The sequence below is a fragment of the Lates calcarifer genome, linkage group LG17 (assembly GCF_001640805.2).
Source record: "Lates calcarifer isolate ASB-BC8 linkage group LG17, TLL_Latcal_v3, whole genome shotgun sequence".
In the NCBI taxonomy this organism is placed as follows: domain Eukaryota; kingdom Metazoa; phylum Chordata; class Actinopteri; family Centropomidae; genus Lates; species Lates calcarifer.
The window spans coordinates 23425408-23449082 of NC_066849.1; the positions used below are offsets into that span (position 1 = coordinate 23425408).

General features: G+C 41.3%; 1 protein-coding gene and 1 long non-coding RNA gene across 8 annotated transcripts in view; both read right to left on the reverse strand.

Annotated features, from left to right (window-relative positions):
- Window positions 1-23675, reverse strand: part of LOC127143480 (uncharacterized) — a 151455-nt gene that overhangs the window by 30496 nt on the left and 97284 nt on the right. For all 7 annotated transcript variants that reach the window (XR_007814935.1, XR_007814933.1, XR_007814936.1 and 4 more), the window contains one exon: window positions 15660-15963. This is a non-coding gene — a long non-coding RNA (uncharacterized LOC127143480). The remainder of the gene's footprint in view (window positions 1-15659; window positions 15964-23675) is intronic.
- Window positions 9948-12258, reverse strand: sox2 (SRY-box transcription factor 2). Its single transcript, XM_018687200.2, has one exon. The coding sequence runs from the start codon at window positions 11814-11816 to the stop codon at window positions 10848-10850; it is 969 nt and encodes a 322-aa protein (XP_018542716.1). The 5' UTR covers window positions 11817-12258; the 3' UTR covers window positions 9948-10847.

The window sequence follows — 23675 nt, forward strand, 5'->3', positions numbered from 1 at the left end:
CGAAGGTTCACGGGTCAGATGAATAATTCACCAGTGAAAGAGATATGGCATTTCCACATGGAGAAATGTAATCTGGGGTGATGTTCTGTGTGTCAACATGATTTGTTAGAACAGCCCGGGTGTCTCTGCACTGAAGGGTCTAAATTCATCAGCATGTGTCTGTTGCTGAGGCCCATGACACAAAAACATTTGGCAAATGACATTTAGAGGATGCTTTCATCCACTGAGCACGGATGCATTTATCTGATGTGCTGATTCCTGAAGAGAGGAGAAAATAAGTGGAGAAAACACAAGTGGAGAGTGCTGTCTGAAAGATGAGCTTGGCCTACATACTGTATATGTGTAGCCTCTGTGGTGTGTGGTGTGGTGTGTGTGTGTGTGTCAGTGTATGTGAAGCTGAAAGTGCTGTCATGTTGATGTCAGTGACAAAGCCTTTGAACAACTACACTATCTCTGTGACACCTTGTAATGTAAGCCTACCCTTAAAACACATTAACACCTTGTCCTGGAGATCTGCTTTAAAACACACACACACACACACACACACACACACACACACACACACACACACACACACACACACAGTGCCGACAAACACGTGGAAATGTAATCTCCTCTAAAACACTCATGCTTCCAATTCCCAACAAATTAGAGTGGCCTTAATCGTTTATTTAACGTGTTAGCAGCATTGGCTGGCTTGGCTTTAAAGTCTATGGAAAAAATACACAGGATCAATAATGATGAACACACTTTGTTTAAAGCGTTGGCACATTATTAAAGGACAATTATATGTCTGTAAAGTATTTTAAAATCATATTATGAAGACAACCAGTTTCAAAAACAGCATAATTCCATATAAGCACATTATCAATATAAATGAAACTCCTTAAAGTATTTTGTTAAAGTTTTAATTTTGGTAACAGTGCCTTATTCTGTAAAGAGACAAACTATAAGAATATTTTAATGTTGTCAGGGTTCTGTCTGTTTGGGATCCTGGAGACAACCAGCCCTCTTTGAAAGCTGCAACAACATACTTATCATTGTTTTATCTGTTTGTACTTTCATCACTTGATTTTGAACTGATGACATGTTTCATCACTTCTCTATGTCAATTTCAGAAACTTAAGAGGCCCACTTTGATACAAAACAAAGGTCATCATTTCTGTGCTTTTACTTTGCTACACTGGGTTTTAATAACGTCAGAGGACAAGAAAAAACCATTTGAGGAAGAAAAGATTGATTTTGTAATTATTAGTATCATTATTATTATTTTACAAGAAGGCTACAGCACTGGGGTCAGTTGGATAAAGCCAATGTTAACAAAACACAAACACACACTTCCTCACTACTGTTTTCTTTAATTAATAAATCCATTCTGTAAATCTCATTTGTAGCAGTGTAATTCTAAGCACTGCTGCATAAGAAAATTCATACAGTAGTTTTAATTAATAGTCCAGATCAGGTCAGATTAGATAGACAGATAGATAGATACACTAACTAACACATACACACTCTCACGAACACACATTCAGTTTCTCCAGCATCCATTCAGAAGGCTCCCGCATGTCCCCGAGGGCTAGAAAGGCACGCGGGCTACGGACCCCCCCTTTTTTCCACTGCTGCACACCATTTCTAAAGCTTTTATTCTGAAAAGCAACACACGCAGTACAAGCGAGCAAACTGTGGCTACTGTTGGCACAATATAGGCCTGCTGAAATATGCTGAAATAATAAGCGCAATGTTTATTCTAAACTGGAATCATTTATTCCCTTGGGATATTTGTTGAACTATATTTTATCTTAAATTAATATTCAATATTTGCGAATTATTTGTTTTATTTTAAATCTCTTTTGGTCCATTGGTGTGAGTAATCCCCCACCCCCTAGAAATGTGCCTCTAATCGAATAAAATGCTGAGCAGCCACACCTTTTCAGCCAGTTTAGACCCACTTTTTTTCAACACGCATTTCTAGATGTGTCATATTCTAAAATAGGACAACCCCCGCCGTCCCCCCACCTCCCCGTTTAATGTGCGAGTGGAGTTGTTGGTCAACAGTTGGGTCGGGGGGCCAGGCAGAGGGAGGGAGGGCCGGGAACAATGGACTGTGCTGTTGTATGCTGGAGTCGGTGGAGGGAGAGAGAGAGAGAGAGTCAGGCTGATGACAGAGTGAAAGAGGTTAGTGTCTATGCTGGGAAATGAGACCAGAGGAGGGGGGTTCCTGTGTCTGTTGGCTTGTTAATGATGATTCAGTCCCATCAGCTCAACAGCCTTCTCTATCAAGGAATCTCTGAATGCCTACAAACTGCCTCCAGCTCAGCGGTGCCATCACAAAAAATACATTCAATCACATATTTGTAATAGTTAAATTATAATTACAGCAGTCCACTCTGACAGAATAAAAACGTACATATGCAGAAATTAAAAGCAATGGACTAAGAAAGATAAAACAGAATTCCTCTGATATATATCCTGTAAAATCGATCAGCTATTGCATTTTACAACTGTTCATAAAGAGAAATTGTCTTACACCCTTTCTACAGTATCATATATTGTAGAAAGTTCACAATAAGGGAACAAATACGCATCAAATTTCTCTGCTTTTCTCGATATTTCAGAAAATGATAAAGGGTTAAGCTTTTAAGTTTCGTTGGCAGACTGTATTGTGAAACGAGAAACGAAAAACGGCAGTATTTATCTAATCGCTGAATCCAGAGGCAAAGAAATCGAGACCTCCGTTTTTTAAAATCATCCTGATTCAACAAGTGACGGTGCCGAAAATCAAAGCTGTTCATGGGCCACACAGCTGCAAAACCTGCAGCCAACTGGATCGAAATCTGCAACCGATGTGTGTGCGTGCGTGCTTGCGTGTGTGTGTGTGTGTGTGTGTGTTAGTGGGAAAACCCAGTCACTGCAGCGTTTTAGACAGTCCAGCAATGATCGCCTCTTTCTGTGTCTCTACCAGGCATCCCACCCGCGACCCCCCTCCCCCCTTCCCCCCCTCCCGGAGCTGCCAGGCTCCTTGAGCCGGCCATGGGTGGCAGTCAGCCGGGAAACCCGCTGATATTGTTCCAGACGAGCGACTGGAGGCAGAGAAATTGTTGTACTGCTTCAAAGTCTAATGAAGAGGAAACGCAGAAATAGTTTTGTTCTGTGTCTATCGCCTGGACTTTCCAACAGAAACTATTATAAGCAAGTGCATTTAATTTCTGTATCTGATATCAAGAAAGTATTGGATTTGATCTTTTTCTTTTTTACTTACACTGGATCTACAGATTAAATACTACCCCCACCCCCCATCTCCCAAGGCCCGAGGAGGGACATCTGTAAACACACACACACACACACACACACACACACACACACACACACACACAGTGTCCAAATTTCCGGACAACAATAGACCAGCAGACCATGCAGCACTTTCACTTGTAGCTGCGTGATGGGCCGGTCCCATACAGTCACCTGTTGCTTCAAGCTGCCTCAATGAGCTAAAAGGCCGAAAAAATCCTAAAGAAAACAAGAAAACGATTTAAAAAAAAAAAAAAAGTGAAGATGTTGGCGTTGTCTAAAAGTGCCTTTATTTTGATTTAATGTAAAGATTTTGATTTTATTTGAAGCTAAAAGGCCTCTCTGTGCCTTTTCACCTTCAATCTGTTCACATTTCTGGCAACTGCTTTAAAAGCCTCTGTCCTCTTCTTCCCTCTGTATTTTTTTTTCACTGACCATATAGCCCATGAGTGAACCTCCTGAATTGGAGCTGCATTGTCCTCCTCGCAACAGCAGCCAGCAGGCTCAGCAGCCAGCACAGCCAGCCAAGCGTTTGACGTTATTAAATAATAAAGAGATGCTGATCTGGTAGCATTGTTGTGAAGGAAAAAAGGCCAATTAGCGTGCCGTTATACTGTCATTATGGCTGTATTAACTCGAATTAGTTATAAGACAATGCGCATATTGACACTTGCATTTTTCCATTTCTTTGACTATAGGGAAAATTAGTCTGTACAATGAAATAACACCATGTAATTGTAACAGTGATTGTAATAGCCTTAATAAGTGTAATGGCTTTCAGTCTGAATATTTAGGAGAAACACTCTGATACTGGCCCAAAAAAAGGTTTGACAAAACAAAAAATGAAATAAACATTCTATAATTAAATCATTTGTTTTATATTATCATATTTGAATATTAGATTGAAAATGATGGCTGAGTACAAGTTAAGTTATGGAGTTTCTAATTCAATAAGAAGCAAACTAAGTGGTCTAAAGAAGTAATAATAATATGACTTAAAAATTAGAGAGTAATAGCAGCTTTTGAGCAATGAGCTCAACTGATTTAAAAGCGATCCTGTTCTTTTTTTATGGCAGAGCTCAGATCAGTTTTAACACAGAGCAGACGGATTTCCCTGGCAGGCTACAGTACAAAAGGCCTTATATTGTTGTTTGTCGGCTCCTCTCAGAGAAAAATCCCCCTCCACTCCCCCCTCACCCCTCTGTCTCTCTGTCTCCCTTCCTTCTCCCCTCCCTTGCACTTTCCCTTGGCCTGTACTAATCTCCTCAAGAAGCAGAACAGACACATGTTCTCATCAGAGGAGTGAAAACTCAGCTTTCATCAATAATCTCTATTAGAACTGATCTTAACTATTTTACTTAATTTCAGGACACCTCTGAAGCACTGTTCATCAGATCACATAGCCCAGTTATGACTGTATTAACCTACAATGCTGTCTAAACTGTGCATTTCCAATAATTATTTTTCAGTTTAATTAGTGGTTGTGTGGTGGGAACCGAAACAGTAAACAAGCCAAACGAAGTGCAGGAATAATTTAAGTTTTATGCAGCCACATCGGGGGAGAAAGATGATTTTATAATAGTCAATCAAAGCCAAGGACCACAGCTTTCAGACGTGACACAGAGTAAATAATGATACATGAATCTTCTCCTCAGAGAAAAGGGGAAAAAGTGAAATAAATGTATGTAAGCGGCTGCATATAGGCTGAACAGTGGTTTATACAAACATGTAACCAGCATTTTACTGGTGTAGCTGGTGCAGGTGGAGCTAAGTCTACTATAGCCTATGTTGCATATAGTTTCTAGCCTATAGGCCTCACCATTAGCTATTTACACATCATGGTGACTTATTTGACACAGTGTGCCAAATGCTGTGATATGAAGAAGAGGTTAAAAAATAACTTACAGTCTACAGTATTTGAGTAAGTTACATGTGCTTTGTTATATCCTCCTCCCCCTCTGTGAGCTACAGTTACATTAAAAAGAAAAAGTAACAACATTGTTGGTTGTTTTTTTTTCTGGAGTCGTGATCCGCTGCATTCCTTTAATGATGGCCTCTATAAAGCTGTCAGCATCAATGAGCAGAAATGATAAACGGAGCCTGAGCCACTGGTGATGTGGGGGTGGGGGCGCAGGATGGTGGAGGGTAGTGGTGGTGGTGGTGTGGCAGAGGCCTCGAGCCTCTGAGAATGCAAGCAAAGAGCAGCGCGAGGCTGATGGCATGCTGGTCTGTGTCAGTGTGTGGTCCTATTCAATGGAAGTGAGTGTGTGTGTGTGTGTGTGTGCGTGTGCATGTGTGGATGAGAGAGAGAGAGAGAGTGAGGGAAAGAGAGAGAGAAACCCCCTCCACACACACGCACACACACACACACCGCCCGCTTCCCTTCTCTGCACCTGCGCTAGATCAGCAGGCTACTGGCTGCCATTCAGTCCCTCTACGCTCCACACACACATTGAAACACACATACACACACTACAACACACATACACACGACAGCTCTCTGCTCTGACAGTTTTGCTATTCAACTATTCTTGCAGTCTTTCTCTGTGATGGAGGCAGAGATGTCGGGGAGACTTAAAAAAACTTCTGGGTTGCAGAATAATAATGACACAAGAAGGAGAAGAGAGGAACATAAACACTGTGAGGGTGATTATTTTTAGAAGTTTTCACATTTTATTCATTAAGCACCAGTCCTACAGGAAGGTTCATTGTACTAACTTTTTTCCCTTTAACTTGAAGACCACTGTCATGAGTCTACATCCATTAAAGGCACATTATGGTAACTTGTGTTAAAGTATGTAGGATACTTTAAAGACCTAATCTGCATTTCACACGTTAAAACCAGACATGGTCTTTTTTCACAGAATGGGAAATTGTGGAAAACAACATGAAAACACCTGACTGAATTTTGTGCTCAGAGGTGAAATAAATAAATGAATAAATTAACAGTTAACTGCGTCTGAAAATGTATTTAATCGCTTATTCGTTGTCTAGTTTTAGTATTTCTACAAAAAGGCCTATCAGTCAATAAGAGTGATACGATCCTGTGTTTTAAATCTTGACATATTGTGTCTTTAATGACAATAAATAGCCTTAACTAGTCTGAAAATGCTAAAATAAAAGTTTTTGAAAATATATAAATAAAGGCCTATTTCAGCTATTTCACTCCGCTCTAACAGGCCTGTTAGACACCAGCGGACTTAACGAAACATCTCCGTTTTTATGTTAATAATTGTGTTAGTTTATTGCAATTAAATACAATATATAGGACCACTGAAGTAAAACTATCCAACGGAAACACATATAAGGACCAGTGGACCGCTTTATCTGAGGGTGACGTCATGCCCCCTCCTCCTTATTATCCGCAACGTGGTGAAAAAGGAAAGTGGCTCTCGTAGGATTACAGGGCCACTAAGCTCGTCTTGTTTGCTTGTGTGTGTGTGTGTTTGCGGGTGAGGGGGGTCATTTGACCTAATTTTAAAAATCATATAATCTCAACAACAAACATAGGATTTGGAAAGCGGCCAGTATAAGCTGTGGAGCGACACACCTAACCATGTCCTCACACTGTGACTAACAGTATCTTCATTTTTTAATTGAAGTCAGTGATGTTGCTTTATTTTATTCTTTTTACTTGTTACCTGAGGCCTGATAAACTTCCCAGCCTTGTTTCATGTTTAAAAACGGTTCGTGACCTGCTGCGACCGACCCAGATAAAATACACTTATTATATCTATATTATACCATGTGGAGAACTAAGTTTTAGTCGCCTACAATTTCAATAATTTTTATACTTATGTAATGAAACACTTCAATAGGCCACTTGAAAGCGACAGAGGCCCGAGCTCTCCACACACACACACACACACACACACACACACACACACACACACACACACACACACGCCAGGTTATCATAGATAACATCTGGGAGCTTTTCTCTTTTTTTTAAACCGGGGGCAAAACAAAAAAAGCAGAGGCGCGCGCTTACCACCTGTTGCAGTCCAAATATCCTCGAGCTGCGACAGCCAGACTCTGCACGCGAGCAACAGAAGGGGAGATGGATGGTGGATGGATGGATAGATGGATGGATGGATGGATGGATGGGTGGATGAACGGACGCACGGACGGGTAGATGGATGGATGAAAGGAAAGGATGGAAGGGGAACACCTTCACCGGGCCTCACAGCTTCTACCTATATCACACAAAACACACCTGGTTGTCCGCGCTGTAAATGAACATTTACATACCCCCCCACCCCCCCACCCCTCCTCTGCCTCCAACAGCTATGGTTTAAACCTTTGGCTTGATAGAACAAGCAGAAACATTTAGCTGCGCCTCTTACCGCTCCTTTATTTTTTAAACCAAATGGGTTTTACAGAAAGTATCATGGTGGATTCAGGTCGCCGTTCACACATTATCGCCGTATGAGGTGTAACATTTTAGACACTTGATTCCCTGCCTCACCGGCAGCGCTGGCTGTGCTGTGCAGCGCCTTTATTTAATGTTTGAACAGGAGCGCCAGTGAGCTTAAAGCACCTCCGAGATTAAATCACATTTTGGAAAGCACAGGGGCTAAATGCGGGCTAATATTTTTCTACTGAGATAGCGCGATATCAGTGTTTTCAGAGTGAACATTTACCGTGTCCTAGTTTGTGACTGAACTTGGCCTCACTCACATGGGAAAGAGCTGTTTTATAACGACTGATTTATTTTTTTTAAACAAGAAAATACGAATAAAGAGTTTAAAAATGTGGAACATGAATCAGCCAAAACATCCTCTCCTCCGGTATCAAATACAACAGAAGAGTGAAATACTTTCGCTCTGGTTTTGTTTTTAACAGCATGATCGTGTCAGCATCCGTCTTTACAGGCGTTACAAATAAGCCACAGCGTTTTTTATGACACTCCACAGAAAATATATAAGTTGATCTTCAAATACATCAAGTATTCTCTGCATCCATTCAAAAAAACCTTTCCCATCACATCAAAGCTGCAGCTCTCAGCCGGGAAAAAATAATAATTTCGCGGGGCCTCGGGGCCTGCAGGGGCCCGGTGTTCATGGAAAGAAGAGAAGGGGGAGACTTTAATGCGTCTATATCCGTCCGACCTTTAAAAACTATTTGTTTATCACCGATGTTCTCGGCTATTACAACCAATTCAGCTGCTCGGATCAATAATTAATGGGGCAACCAACGATCCCTTGACCTCTTGAAGGTCCGGCTGAGAGAGGGAGGGAGGGAGGGAGAGAGAGAAAGAGAGAGAGAGAGAGAGAGAGTGGATGGATAAATACCGAGGGGCCTCTTCAAATATTCATCTGCCGGTTAATGTGAGCTCCGCTCCCCCGGGACCCAGCCTGCAAGACACAACGGCCCTAATCTATCTCTCTGTACACACACACTCACACACACACTCCCCCCAGATTTAAAACCGTTAGTTAAATTCAGAGCGAGCTGTTAGCTCATCATAAGGATTATTATTATAGGAGGGGGAGAAGCAGCCTGGCTGGCACAGAGATGCATGGGAACGGTGTTGTTTAAGGGCAGCAGGGAGAGAGGATGTGGTGGTGGTGGTGTTGGTGGTGGTGTGCACCGATTCACCGGAGAGCTTGAACCGTGAGAACCAGGGTTAACGGGAAACAGCAGGGTCCGTTTGATTAAACATTAAATTAAAATGGCCACACTCGTATATGGAATTATTACATCGCGGGAGAAAAGCATCATGGACTGGTTCCGCACACCTGGCTCTTTTCAAGAGGGCTCACCTTCAATTTAGAACTAATTGAACATTTAGGCTGATAAGCCAGCTCTGTGATTTGGAGAGGGGGAAAAAACAGCAGAGGACGCGTCCAAAAAAATACCACATCTTATTAGATAAAACTTAACAACAAGAGGAAATGTTACAGCATGAAAAAAGGCCTGAGCTCATGATATTAGGCTCATAAATACCCAGATATGCTGCTGTCACAGTCAAGTGTCATTAGAGAATAAAAATCCACCAGTGACATAAATTCTCCTGTCAGTTTACACAAATCCAAAAGAACTGTGAGTGAGGGTAATAAATCTGATTTATGCCTGTTTATAGACAAGATATTAGTATCAGCGCTGCCTGATTATTCCTCCCACTGCCCCCTGTCCCATTCAAAACCAGGCCCAAAATACTTATAAGTCTGCAAATAATGAGTAATGCATTTTTAAATACTTAAAAAGAAATATTTTAAAATGTAAACTGGGCCTCAAGTGCAAAGCTGCTTGTATTTCTTTTTTGGATTGATAATAGAAGAGGAGAAATGACAGTCTATACCTGGGGATGTTGGACATTTTGATGGAAAAATCTTCCCCCTTTTTAGGAAACAGGCAACAAACTTTGGCTTGATGGGGCCATCCGCAGGCACTAGAAAATAGAAACGTGGTTAACCACGACGCACAAGCTTGGATTATTTGATCAGTTCTGAGTAAAGGAACAAACTCCCCCAAACTATAATATTTGCAAGCTTAAGTCTAAGTAAAACTTTGTATTCATAAAAATGTAAGGAGTCAGTCTTGAATTTACAGAGAAGAATTTAGAACTGCAAAAAAGACAGATGACAACTCAACATGTGATGACTGCCTGCACACACAAAAAATGACTGAGAGAAATAAAATCAAAACTCATACAATTTCAAGTATCCAAATTTCCAAAATTTATTCATTTCAAACTGCATATTGAAAAAAAATATACTCAGCTGAAACTGTAACTGTTATAAGGATGGTATTAGTTCCGGTATATATATACATGGAGTGGTTGGCTTCTGCGTACAGGCCACAATTTTTAAAATACAACTACGGGAATGAATTTTGAAATAAAAACTTAAAATATCACAGTAAATATACAGAAATTGTACAAATCAATTAGAAAATAAAGAGCACAAGCGTCATACCTCTAACAGATGAAAAGTGGGAGACGGAAATATAAATTAACAACCTATATTTTAAGCTGTATGAGAGAAAAAAGTGTCTTATCTTTTTTTAAGAAATTAAAATGTTTAGTAACATTGACCTTAAATGAAAAAAACAGTATTACCTGCTTCGTTTTATGTCCCTTTTCTTTCCAATGTTTGCAGTAATAAAGGAGCATAACTGATCGCTCCATATAATTCCAGTTCTGCCATTTTCACGTTTAATATTTTCTGCAGAACTGGCGTTGCTTTATATAAAAAAAGAAAAGAAAAATGCAACCTCTTGCAGTTTAACAAACAATTTCATCTGATTGTAATGTTTCTTTGATAAATACTGTACAAAAGGTGATTGCAATAATAAAACATTTGATTGCGACTCCCACTTTCTAGTCTTCCAAACTTCATCCACCAGTGAAGAGGGGGATCTCCTACCGTTTCCTCTAGAGCTTCCTTAGAATAAAATGAAAGAAAAAAAGAGTCGTGTGTCCTTTTCCTGGAGACTTCTATACAACTTTTCCCACCCCGAAATTTTTCTGTACAAAAATAGTCCAACGTTAAGTAGTCCACAGTTTCTCTTATAAAAGTTCATTTTTTTCTCTCTCTCGCTTTGCTCTGTGTCTCTTACATGTGTGTTAACGGCAGCGTGCCGTTGATCGTCGTCCCGGGCACGGTGCTCTGGTAGTGCCCGGACATGTGTAGCCTGGTCTGGGCGGTCTGCTCGCTGACCTCCGCCCCGGGCAGGTACATGCTGATCATGTCCCTCAGGTCTCCGCTTTGGCAGCCCGGGGCGGCCCGGTGGGACGACGAGGTGACGACGGGCGGGCTGGAGCTGCTGGACTCGGACTTCACCACCGAGGAGGGCCCCATGGAGCCCAAGGCGGTCATCCCCGGCGTGGTTTGCTGGGAATAAGACATGGAGTATGTCGGGGAGCCGTTCATGTAACTCTGGGAGCTGGTCATGGTGTTGTACTGCAGGGCACTCATGTCGTAGCGGTGCATGGACTGCATCTGGCTCGGGTTGTGCGCGTTCAGCCCGGGGTGCTGGTAGCTCAGCTGGTCCTGCATCATACCGTAGCCCCCGTTGGTCCAGCCGTTCATGTGCGCCGCATAGCTGTCCATTCGCTGGTTCACCCCACCGCCCAGCCCGGCTCCCACCCCTACACCGACCCCAGTTCCCATACCGTTTCCTCCCGGAGCCAGCAGCCCGCCGGGCAAGGTGTACTTGTCCTTCTTCATGAGGGTCTTGGTTTTCCGCCGGGGCCGGTATTTGTAATCCGGATGCTCCTTCATGTGCAGGGCCCGCAGCCTCTTGGCTTCGTCGATGAAAGGTCTCTTCTCGCTCTCCGACAGAAGTTTCCACTCCGCGCCCAGTCTCTTGCTTATCTCCGAGTTGTGCATTTTGGGATTTTCTTGGGCCATCTTCCTCCTCTGGCCTCGGGACCACACCATGAACGCGTTCATGGGTCTCTTAACCCGCTCCGGACTGTTTTTCTGGTTGGTGCCAGTGCCGGACGTGTTGGTGTTGCCCGTGCCCCCCGTGTTGGTCTGGGGAGCTGGGGGCTTCAGTTCAGTCTCCATCATGTTATACATCAGGAACAGCTTTTAGTTGGAGCTCCCGAAGCAGAAGGAAAAAAAATACACAGAGACAAACTCCACAAGCCAGAGGCAGGACAGTGAGGAGCGCAGGGCTGCAGCTGCTAAAAGTTACCTGTCGATTTTCTCTCTGCAACTTTTTCTCTGGGCAAAAAACAACAAGCACCAAGCCGCGTCTCCACACACTCTCACTCTCTCTCTCCCTCTCTCAGTGAGTGTGTGTCAGAGTGTGTTGTGTGAGTGTGTGTGAGACAGAGAGGCTTCTCCCAATAGGTCCCTGCTATGTTGTGTCCACAAAACTTCTCCCGTCGCTTCTCCGAAAAAGCATTAACAAACTGTACTTTTTCGCCTCTGTCCGCCTGAGCCTTGACAACTCCAGATAGTTTTTGAACAAGTTAATAGACAACCATTCATGTGACGAGGCTGTCAGCGAATAAATGGCTTCGACCTGGCCAATCAGAGCCGGCCTGCTCCCCTGACACACCAATGGGAGACCTTAATTAGCATAAAGGGGCGGGGTCTGCCCTGCCCCGAGACACACACGCATACACGCACAAGCTGTCCATATGAGCCAATACAAAGTACATATTTACTATTTCCAGGCTCATGGAGACATTTCTCTGGGAATGTATAGACCTAGATATACACGGTGGCATTTTATGAACATTTTCTAGCATTAAAAAGAAGAAGAGGGAGTTGCTGAGGCTTGCTGGATGCTGTAGCTTAAATTAGTGTTGTCTTGCAAACTTTATGCCTAAAATGAGACAAAAAAAGTTTCCAAATAAATGCAAAAAACATACCTAAGAATTTCTAATGAGTAGGTCAATTTATTTATGTTTTGGTCATTTGTTAAAATGTGTAGCCTGAGCCACAGCAAAAAAGCAAAGTGCCACAGGTAAAAAAAAAAATCATAATTAAGTTGAATAAAAAAAGAAGTTTAATAACTTTCTTACTAATGTTGTCGTTAATGGTGTCAGTGCTATCTTAACTTGAAGGTAACAGCATTGTTCTGACATAAAGTCACGGCCCACGACACTATGACACTTCTCTTGTTCAAAATCAAAAAGTCACTAATTCCCCCACTTACGGCCCCAATAACATAACAACACTTAAATAAACTTTGTTAGTTAACTCAAAGTGTTGAATGGAGGTGATGTGTGTGTGAGTTGTGTTGGGGGGGGGCACGGCTGGTTTTTAACGTTGAAAAGAGGAAAGGTAATCCAAGATGTTTCCCCCTAGTCCTTTTGTTTAGTGAAGTTGAATGCCAACACACAGAAGGCAGACGGGCTCATCTCAGCACAAATAAGCGGTTTTTGTTTGGGATGTTGTCGCTACATCTGTCCGGACAAAGACCCAACTCCACTCCACTTCCACCGCCACAGTGGACTGCTGTTGTTGTTAGGGGCTTTGTAGTGGGGAGGGTGGTGTGCGGTGCTGGGGTGTGTGTGTGGTGGTCGTACGGCCTACCGGGGACACGAGGGGAGGAGAAATAAAGGTGAGGAATATTTTAAGATAAAGTGTGTTTACACAAAAGGCACAGCTCATTCATATAAGCCTGAACAAGCGTGTCAGCCAATTAGTGTGAATGAAAAGCGGCCTCCACCTGCTTCACTGTATTATTACGGATCAAAACCGACCGGACCCGCGATTATTATGATATGAAACCGGCATCACGCACTTTAAAGTCCAAATAATTCACTCATGCGCTTTTAATGTCCAAAACGGCTGAAGTTTTGTTTTGGTTGGGAGTGCTGGTGCCACTTGTTTTGCTTTTTTCCTGATTGTCCATCTGAGAGCAAGGCGTCCTGTTGCGTGACACCAGTGCCGCCTACTGGACACAGGCGGAACTACAACCAACTCCAAAAGCCTAGGCAGGGATTTGTCAGAGTGGAGGGAAGGAGCAAGGGGTGGTTGTATTTAGAAGTTCAGTTAAATATATAAGAAATGCTAAAAATATTTTTTAAAATTATATTCATTACCCAGCAACAATCGGTAGCCTGAAAATAACTAAAAACCACTGAAGTATTCAATCACAACACAGCCACTGATCTGCCTGTCTGGATCTGCAAGCACAGACAATCCCAATAATTAAAGATAGATCAAGTACATACACCTGAAATAATTTAATTTAAATGCGTGTCTCCAGATTAAATCGTAATTGAAAGTGAATAGATCAAGCCATATTATTTTGTTTTAGTCATTTGATAATAAATGGAGGAGCGGAGCCCCCGTGCTCTAATTATGCCGGCCCCGGCAACCTTACATAAGATTCATCTTGTGCGTAATAGGCTGCGAGAGGCGACACATGCAGCTCGGTCCATTATAATGCAAGGTTGAAATGGGCCGCTCGGCTGTTATCTGCATCTGAGTGTGTTCCCCGCTACCTCTAATCTGCTTATGATAATAAAGGAACAGCGGGGCCCTGCAGCTCTCTGAAAGCAGGCCCCATCCAGCCGGGAATGGCCCTGCATCCACAATCATCCTGAATTAAAGCCGTTGTTTGACAAAAACCAGGAGAAACTAGCGGGGCGGCTCCCTCGGACCACTTGTAAGCCCCCTGCGACACCAGGTTGGGATGGATACAGCAAATATAGCGCGCGGCACGCTGTGATATCAAAATACTGTTTTTGTAGTTGCACAATTTCAGGTGATAGGATCTCTGCAAAAACAAGCGACAAAAAGAGCAAAATAAAACTGAGATATTATTCCAACAGCAGCCACGCAGGAGAGACCTCCTCTCTGAAGTCTCATGAAAAGTAAAACTAAAATCTAAAATAATGTTTTTGGTGTGGTGATCGCTTTGATATTTGGACACGTCAATTAATCCAAATAAAATTTAAATTTCCAGACGCCAAAATCTATAAAACGACTAATCCTGTCAAAGCGACAAAAATGATAACCGTAAATGGCACTGAGACCCATGCAGATTTCAGGTGAAATGGAAATAAACTTGTCTGTTCTTGCCACTAGGGGCCGTACCAGGGGCTGGAGACGCAGCCAAGAAAATACTTTATCAAAACATTAATAAGACCTGCCTGAAAATAAACGTGGAGGACATATATAAGACTTTTTTCTCAGATAAATGAAGGAATAAATTAATTTTTGAAGACACAAATAAGGCTTTAGACAAGATGCTTAACTTATATGGTTTGTTATAATGTGACTATATTTTGTTATGTACTTTCTAAAATAGATTCGGAGAATATTTATTTGGTTTAGTGCGATGATAAACTATAATAAATTATATTATAGCATAGGGCACAGAGGTCTATCAGGCTGTAACATTGACAGTATCTAGTTCGAAATATTAGGCTGTAATGAATTCAATTATAGAATAAAAGTAGTAAAATATAATTAGAGAGAGGAAATTAAAGCATAATATTCGTTGGAGTGTAATAAGATTTTTTTTCTAATGGTCTAATAAAAACGCATCTATTAAAGTAGGCTAAAATAATCCGGAGGGTTCTGTTAGATTTGTAATTCAACCGTTGTATAATTTAACGTTTTTGAAAATATTTAGTATAAGAGGAAATAAATAAATGCTATTAAATTACATTAAGAAAACTAATGTCAAATTTGATGATCATATATGGCACAAATGATTCCTGTGTATGTTGAGTACAGAAAACCAAACCGGCCAGCAACTACTCAGGCAGTCAGTCAAGCTCATGATGCCATGCGGTGTCATTCCACAACACTGCATGTTTTACACACACACATACACACACACACACACACACACACGCACTCACACACACATCGACTCAAACACACACTAACATACACACCGACACACACATAAACACACCCAGGGCTTCTCTCCACCGCACTCCAACTTACTGCCAGTTTGGGAGTTGTCTTCCTCTCGTGTTGAAATAAAACAAGATGCTGTTTCTCTCAACCTCCTCCACATCTTCCTCCCGCTTCGCCCCCCGGTGAAGCTGCCTCGAGCCTGTCCGGGGGTAGGCAGAGCTCCATGCGCCGGCCGTGAAAGAGTCCAACCGGCAGCAGCCTCCGCATATTCTTCCCCTCCTCTCGGTAGTCCGCGCGGTTTCGATACCGCAGCCGGCGCGCTTTGGCCGGCGTGCAGCCCCGCGGTGCCCCGCTGTCTGTCTGGAGCTCCGCTGTCTTCTCTCCGCTAGCCCTGCAACAAGAAAAGCCGTTTATGGCGACACACAATGTGAAAAGGGGGCCGATTTAAAAAGGAGAAGAATGCAAGCAAGAACAACAAAAGTCAGTTATAGCAAAGTCTATGCCTCTCCTCTCCTATCTTCCACCCCCTAGCTTAGCCCACATAATGAGCAGGAAAAAGCTTTATATTTTGTTCACTGGGTATTCACAGATAATTTGAAGCCATTGTTTCTGCCACAGATGGTTCTTTTTAATACAATAACGGTGCTCTTTGTGAATAGCGAGCCCACAATAAAAATCTAAAGCGTCCTCCTGAATAACCATTTTGTTCTCTCTTGTATAGGCCGAACAAAAGCGCCAGTGAGGTAATGGCCTGCCTTATTGAAAGCCTCAGAATGGGGATTTGATAAAGATTTTTTTCGCTTCTTTTTCCTTTTGCACAAAGTACATGGCAATGTCAAAGAGAAACTGACACGGTATGAAAAGGAAGGCTCGAAAAAGTGCTTGCTTTTAAAAGTTGCAAGATTATTATTATTATTATTATTATTATTATTATTATTAGAGTGTCAACGTTTCACAACTTTGTGCAAAAGTCAGAGGTGAGAGGTTGTTTTTGGGGTTGCAGCAGAGCAGGTCAGGTGCAGGCGTGTTATGGGTTTTACAATGGAGCTTAAATCCAGAATACATTAGCCTCCAAAGGTCTGCTGTGGATTTGGCACAGTCTCATAATTTTGCATAGGGTGAGTCAAGTTGTGCTTGATAAAATTAAGTATTCAGGGCATATCCTTGGTGTCTCGCAGAAACCTCCTGTTTCCAATTCTAGTACCCTTTTCACTACAATCACCCAGAAAATATTGCATGCCCCTAAAGCATTGATAAGGCACTGTGAAATGTCATAAATGCATGGGTGTTAATAGGGGGGAAATCAGGTAGACTAATGTAACCTGCTAAGGTTGAGATGTGCTGCCTGCAGGTGTGTGTGAAGTCAACATGTATTAGCTCCTCCAGGATGGATCCTGCAGCCGTGTAGGAGCCACCTTACTCTACCCACGGTTGATGTAATTTGTAATTAACTCATGGCTAATCAATAAAGCGTTTAACAGAAAGCACAATGGACACACAGGGGATGATCCCAAGCCAAACATATTGGATGTCAGTGATCGTTACAAGGTAAGGACATCCTGTCTATCACAGGAGGTTGGGGGGGTGTGGGTGGGTGAGGGTGGGTGTGCAGCAGTAAAAGATAGGAGCAGTAGATGAGGGGATGCTGGGTGAGGAGGAGAGAGAAACGAAGGCAGGGAAGGAGAGAAGGGCAAAGAGGAGAGAGGGGATAAAAGGGGGAATAATGGAGGGCAGGAAAGATGAGGGGAAAAGAGCAAAGAATCCCATTTCAACTTGCCTGGCATAGTTCACAGAGCTACACACACACACACAGAATCAGTTTCCCTCTGTAACCATTATCTCTCAGCCTTACACCAAACACATGTATGTACAGTATATCAACACACACTGGATTATGGACAAGGCCGCACATCCTACAACAGCCTTCATCACACTGGAAGCATTAAAAATATATATCTATGTATTTGGCAGGATTGTGTACTAAAGTTGAATCAAAGAAAAATGTCCACACCTGATGTTACATGAGATTCTTCAAATGCAAAAATATCACTTTGTTTCATGTGCAAAAGTTGACAAAATGTGAAAAAATCTTGTTGTTGTGAATTAAGCATTATTGTCAGCAACTTTCTGTCTTTGTGCAGGCTTTTTTCCTGCACTATGGGACTGTTTGCTACAAACACCAAGTCTTGAAAAGCCTGGATTCAAGAGCAAAAGCACTTTTCTCCATGTCCTTGCAAAGATAAAATACAATATAAATAATTATTAAAGTTACTGAGCATTTTGATACAACTGACAATGACAGGGGTTTTTAAAACAGATTTTTTCAAAGCAAACAATCTGCATTATTTCCATAAATACGTGCCTATTCTGTTGAATTTCAATTTTTTGCAAATTATTTATTGCCGAGCAGCGTTTTTCAGCAGCACCATGATGACTGAGTAGAAAATCATAAGAGCACCACCTATAGATACAGAAAACCCATGAGAAAGACAGACATATACTGTATACTCTAGCCAATGCTGACCCATCACTGAGCTTATATGGGAACTACGTCTACATCAAACCATCCAAAGACACAGAGCTGTTGACAGGTGATTCCTGGACTTGTAATGTAGAAACACAGCAGAGACCACGCAGGACCACTATAGCCAAGTCAGAGTGAAAAAGGGGGAAAGAAAAAGCAGCAGAATCTAAGTGCTTGAGGAAGATTTGAAGACTCAGAGACAAACACAGAGGCAGAGAACGAGGGGGAGGATGACAGAGAGACAGGCAGAGAGAGAGGGGATCAGTGCTCTCAGTGTGAATAGGCTTAGCAGTAAAGAAATATGACCTTGGCTCTTTATCTGATCAATCTGTGCCATATAGTCTAAACCACAGTTATACCACTCATATTAGAGAGCTGGAGCACTTTTAATTAGAAACCCATCCACAGAGGCCAGAGAATATGATGATAGCATGTTGAAAAAAAATGTGGGGAGAGAGCAAGAGAGAGAAAGGGGGAGAGAGAGAGAGAGAGAGACAGACCAGGGCACCATGAGAGCCTTTAGAAGGACCAGCAACATGACTGAATGCTAATGCATTTTACATTGAAGTTGGCCATTGACTCTCTCTCTCACACACAAAGCATATTTCCACACACACATTCATATTACACACACATTAGTATTTCCATATGCATGAGAGCGGACACATTTGCTGCGTCTGTTTTGTGTGTTTTCTCGCAGCTCAGCCTGATGGGAGATCCACAGTGGGCTCTATTCCCTTTGTGTATCTGCATAGCATTGTGTTAGTGTGTGTGTGTGTGTGTGTGTGTGTGTGTGTGTGATGCAGACACATTGACACAGTAATCAGTGAAAAGGGGGGCCCTGTTGAAGGAGACATGGCCAGCCAACTGTCAATCATGTCAAACACACAAACATTACCACACACACACAAAATATTCATTCATTAACACTGCTACTCTCGCCTTTGAGCAGAAATAGCTTCGCCTAATGGCTGTTTTGAGGCTCATGCTGGGGCAGTATTAAGGTTCACAACATGAGTGTCATAAGTATGTCCAATACAGTGAGTTCAAATCTGCTTTTCAGGCCACGTTTCCTCACTCTCACCCATCCCTCCTGCTTTGCAATGCATAATCTTAAAGGTTGATCAGTATTTGTTTTGCTGAGGGACATTCCAAGTTGATCTGCAAGCAAGATATTGGCAGATACTCAGTATCTAGATTTGGCAAATTAAAATGTTTTGGAGGATCGTTTGTTTGGCTTCTCCTTATCTCTGGTTGTTGTGATGCTATTGTAGCAGCACTCTTTTCTGTTTTCCCAAAATCCACCACTAGTGAGTTAAATGCCTTTGTGAAAGCACTGAATCTGATGCAAAACAACCCTTCAAAAGCCAGTAACTTAAAAAGATTTACTTTAAAAAAAAATACTCATCTATTGGCCACGAAAACATCAATAGGAATAAAGTAGCATGTCAAAATGGCAACATTTTAACTACTACAACATTAACAACATGAATCAAATACAAAATTTTCCTGAAAAGACAATAATACAATGTACAGTGGTAGCATAGAATTTCAAAATGTTTTTTTCTTGTCTTTATTAAAATGGCTCTTACATTAACAGTGATATAAGCTACTATCTCTTTTAAATTTTGATGAAATATTGGAAATCAATTTAAAAACAACTTTTCCTCAGTAAATTAAGTCAATATTTTTCTCCTCAGTAACTGTGACAATCACAAGTAGTTTTCTTAGTACAGCAGTACAGGGATTACTGTCCTTTTTATCTGGCCTACATTTATAAACTACAATCAAATCCCTATTTTATACTCTTTAAATTGTCTGACAACAGTAAAATATGCAAAATTCAGAATTTGGCCACACTGAAATAAAGAATATGTCATGATGGAGAACAGTAAGTGACAGAGTTAAGGGTTTTGCTTGCTCAGCAGAGTAACCGGCCTGTGACTGTCCCACTCTACCAGATGATGTAATGCACAGCTTTGATGTTGCTTTACGAGTTTCAGCGTGGACAAACTTTTCAATAAAGACTAGAAAATGCTAGAGTGGACACAAATTTCCATATGTAAACATTTTTCAAATTTATCTGCTGTAGTCCGGACATGGTCAGATTCAGAAAAGTGCAGGACAGACACTGTAAAGTTGAGGATTAGAGCTTTAAAAGATACTAAAATGCTGACCACCACCAGAGTGGAGGTGGTTGGTCAGTCCTGCCAGTCCTGTTTGTTCAGGAAGCAGGCAGGAAGAAAGACACGCAGACACAGCTGTCAGATATTTACAGAACAACACTCTCTGGTGGGATCACATTAACAAAGAATGCAACATAAACAGTTCAAACAGAGCAGATAGAGAAAGTTTCTGCTGGTCTTCTCTTTTAAGTTACCGTGCTTAGAAATAGATTTGACCCTAAAATTATTATTTCCCACCCATGATAGTGGTGTGGCTCTTAGCAGTGTGGATCTGGTGCTCGGTCAACCATTGTCATAGATTGTCATGAATTTTGTATGGCCATTCATGGTCCCCAGAGGATGAATCCTAAAAGATCTGCATCCACATTGACATGTCTAGGTTGTTCATTAGGCTACAGGCACAGCTGCAGTGTCCTCCTGATCTCTGTAGTGACGCAGCCAAATTCACCATGTAGTTGTTTTCATTCACATATATTTCCATTGCTGTTGTTCAGACAACTGAACAAGTGTGAAACAGTATCACTGACCATAAACACTACATGCTAACCAGCATTCATTCCGAAGCTGCTGCACTGCAGTGATAAAATCCTTATTTCATAATCATGAGGGCAAAAATCAACATAAATACAGGTTTATGACAACAGCTTTGTCGTGCATTCAGTCACAGTATATTGGCCTTTACAATGGACAATCACAGTGAATGTTAGAAGCGACTAAAGGTCGTCTTAACTTTACTGCCACACAGCCCCCAACCCTCACATGACTGACTTAGGTCATCATTTTGCAAAATCTCCATTTATCCCATACACACTGAAATATGCTGGCATTTTCAGATTTACAAACTCCAGAGGCTCAGTCTGTTAGGAGAAAAAACACAGTTTTAGTCTAGATGGAGGGTTGAAACGGAGAGAAAAAAAATGCTTTACAAGCTAAATGTGGATGTATTCCAAGATGGTGAACATGGAAATGTTACACCTGCTAAACATCAGCATGTGAGCATTTAGCTCAAAGCACCACTGTGTCTATGTACGCCCTCAAAGAGGTGCTAGCATGGCTTTAGACTCTTGATTTTGTTTCTAAATCATCTTTGATACGGTTAAGTTTCTCAAAAAAGCTCAAATAGATAAATATATAATTATGACATTAGAATAATGTAATAAATGTCACTAATGAGCTACTCATTTTCATCACACTCAGTGTCATAATCACCATCTTCAACAAAGCCATCGTCTTCACTGTCATGAAAGTGGATAATTGTGACAATCTTACACAAAGTTTGGTCAAGAAACCGACAGAGAATCACGTCGACTATAAAACATTAAGCTGACTTCATGCTTGTGTTAATCACAGCCATTCCATATACAACTGCTGCAACAGTGGTATGTTCTCAGATAATGATAAAATGTTGCATTTTGACAAAGAAGCCTTCATTTACCTTCTTTTACAGTGATTAAGCAATCATCCCCAGGTGTGTGGGGAGGTATGAACAATAACCAGCGACAAAGAACAGGCACATTTCATCGAGAAATTACAATGGCACATTCCATTGTGAACAGAAACGATAGAAGATATTTGTATATGTTTTCTACACATAGAGTTCAGTGATACTGTTAAAATAAAAACCAAAACACCAATTTAAGAACCAGCGAAACATCACTGTGTAATGAGAAAAGGTTAGATTTAAGATTAAATGTGAAATCAAGCAGGGTGGATGAGTGAACACAGTAACCACTACAGACTTTGATGATGATGAAAATGTCATGTTTGTAGATTTAGTAGTTATTGATAGTTTTTATAACATGTAAATACTTTATTACAAGTTAACTCTCACCATTTAAGGCTCACGTCATGACAACCAAACCATTATCTTTGACTGATGGTTACTAATGCTCAAGTCAGATTATTTGACCAACTGCATGACTGACATTATAAACTAACATAGTAATCATCATCTTTGGACTGATCACAAATACTGATGATCAGATCATCTGAATATTCAACTGACATCATATTAAAATTATGATTTATATAATAACTCAGTTTATTTGATTGACAGCTAATAATGATCAAAACCAATAACAACCGATTACTTAAAAGACTGACAAGAATCAGAAAAAGTGACTGACTGTTAATGTGCAAGAGCATTTGGTGGCATTTTAAAGCAAAATTAAGCCCAAAAAAACTAAAAATTGAAATCGAAACATCAGATCCTCACATCAGCCAGATGAAGAAGCCTACTTTAAAATAACTTATTCACTGAGCTGATTGATGGTTGTTAATGATCAAGTCAGATTAGCAGAGGGACTGAAAGGACGACTCTCCACATTTGAGTGACTGTTACAGTGGCTGCATCCGCCACACTGAAAAGGGAAGAAAATGAAAACATCTGAATCTGGTTTACAGCCATCTGTCACGCCAAACAAGTTGACAGACTGATATTTGCTTGACAGTGCACACACACTAAAGCAGGTTCGCAGTGCACAAAACACAGCAACTTCCCAAGCAAGTGCAGGTAAGGATATATGTAAATGCTTCAGCTAAATAAAAAAATAAAAAAGTGCATTTCATCCTTGATTTGGTTTTGTATGTCTGTTTGTATGTAGTTCTGAAACTTGTGCCTCCACCCCAGTACAAAGGAGGTGAAATGCATTTCATCTGTGGAAAATTGAGCAGCAACATCCATTTCCTGACACAATGTCTCAGTTACTCTAAATTAGTGGTTTCAAAACTGAAGGGCTAAGGAGGTGGTTGGTTGGGACAAACATGGCCAAAGAGAAAATGTGGAGTGAAGCTAGAGTTCTCTTGACCTTTTACACAGCAGACATTCTGACTTATCCAACCACAGGTGTAAGCAATATCACTATTAATTGCTGCATTGCATTGAAGTGGAGCTGAACCATCATTAATGTTATTAGCCGTCAGTGCAGTCAGTTTTACTGAAAAAATATTCCCCATGAAACATGCTATCCTGGGACAGTGACATGCTACTGCTGAACTTTTAAAATGTTATTTTGTGAAAGAAAGGGTTCAATTACCACTTAAGACAGGGAATATCAGAGCTGCAATATTTCAGACATAGATCTTTGCCAGGTATCAAATTTACAATAATTGATGACAACATCTTTCTACTAGAACTGTGAACTATTGTGAAAATCTGCAGAATATATTATTTTGTCTGGCTAAGTACCTGAGCATTAGATGTGTTGTCTAATGCTAACGCTCAGGTGAAGTTTCAAGCACCAAACCTGAAATTCCATCGACCCCCATTGTCCTGGGGTGGCGCCAGAAGTCTTAGCCGCAGATATCTCAAAACCTGAACTAATAAAACAAAACTATGTGCATGGCTAGATACCATAAGTAAGTGAGATAACATGCTTTTTAATCATTTTAAAT

Excerpts from the sequence above, each read along its gene's own strand:
- sox2 (XM_018687200.2), bottom strand. The coding sequence starts at position 11,816 with ATGTATAACATGATGGAGACTGAACTGAAGCCCCCAGCTCCCCAGACC.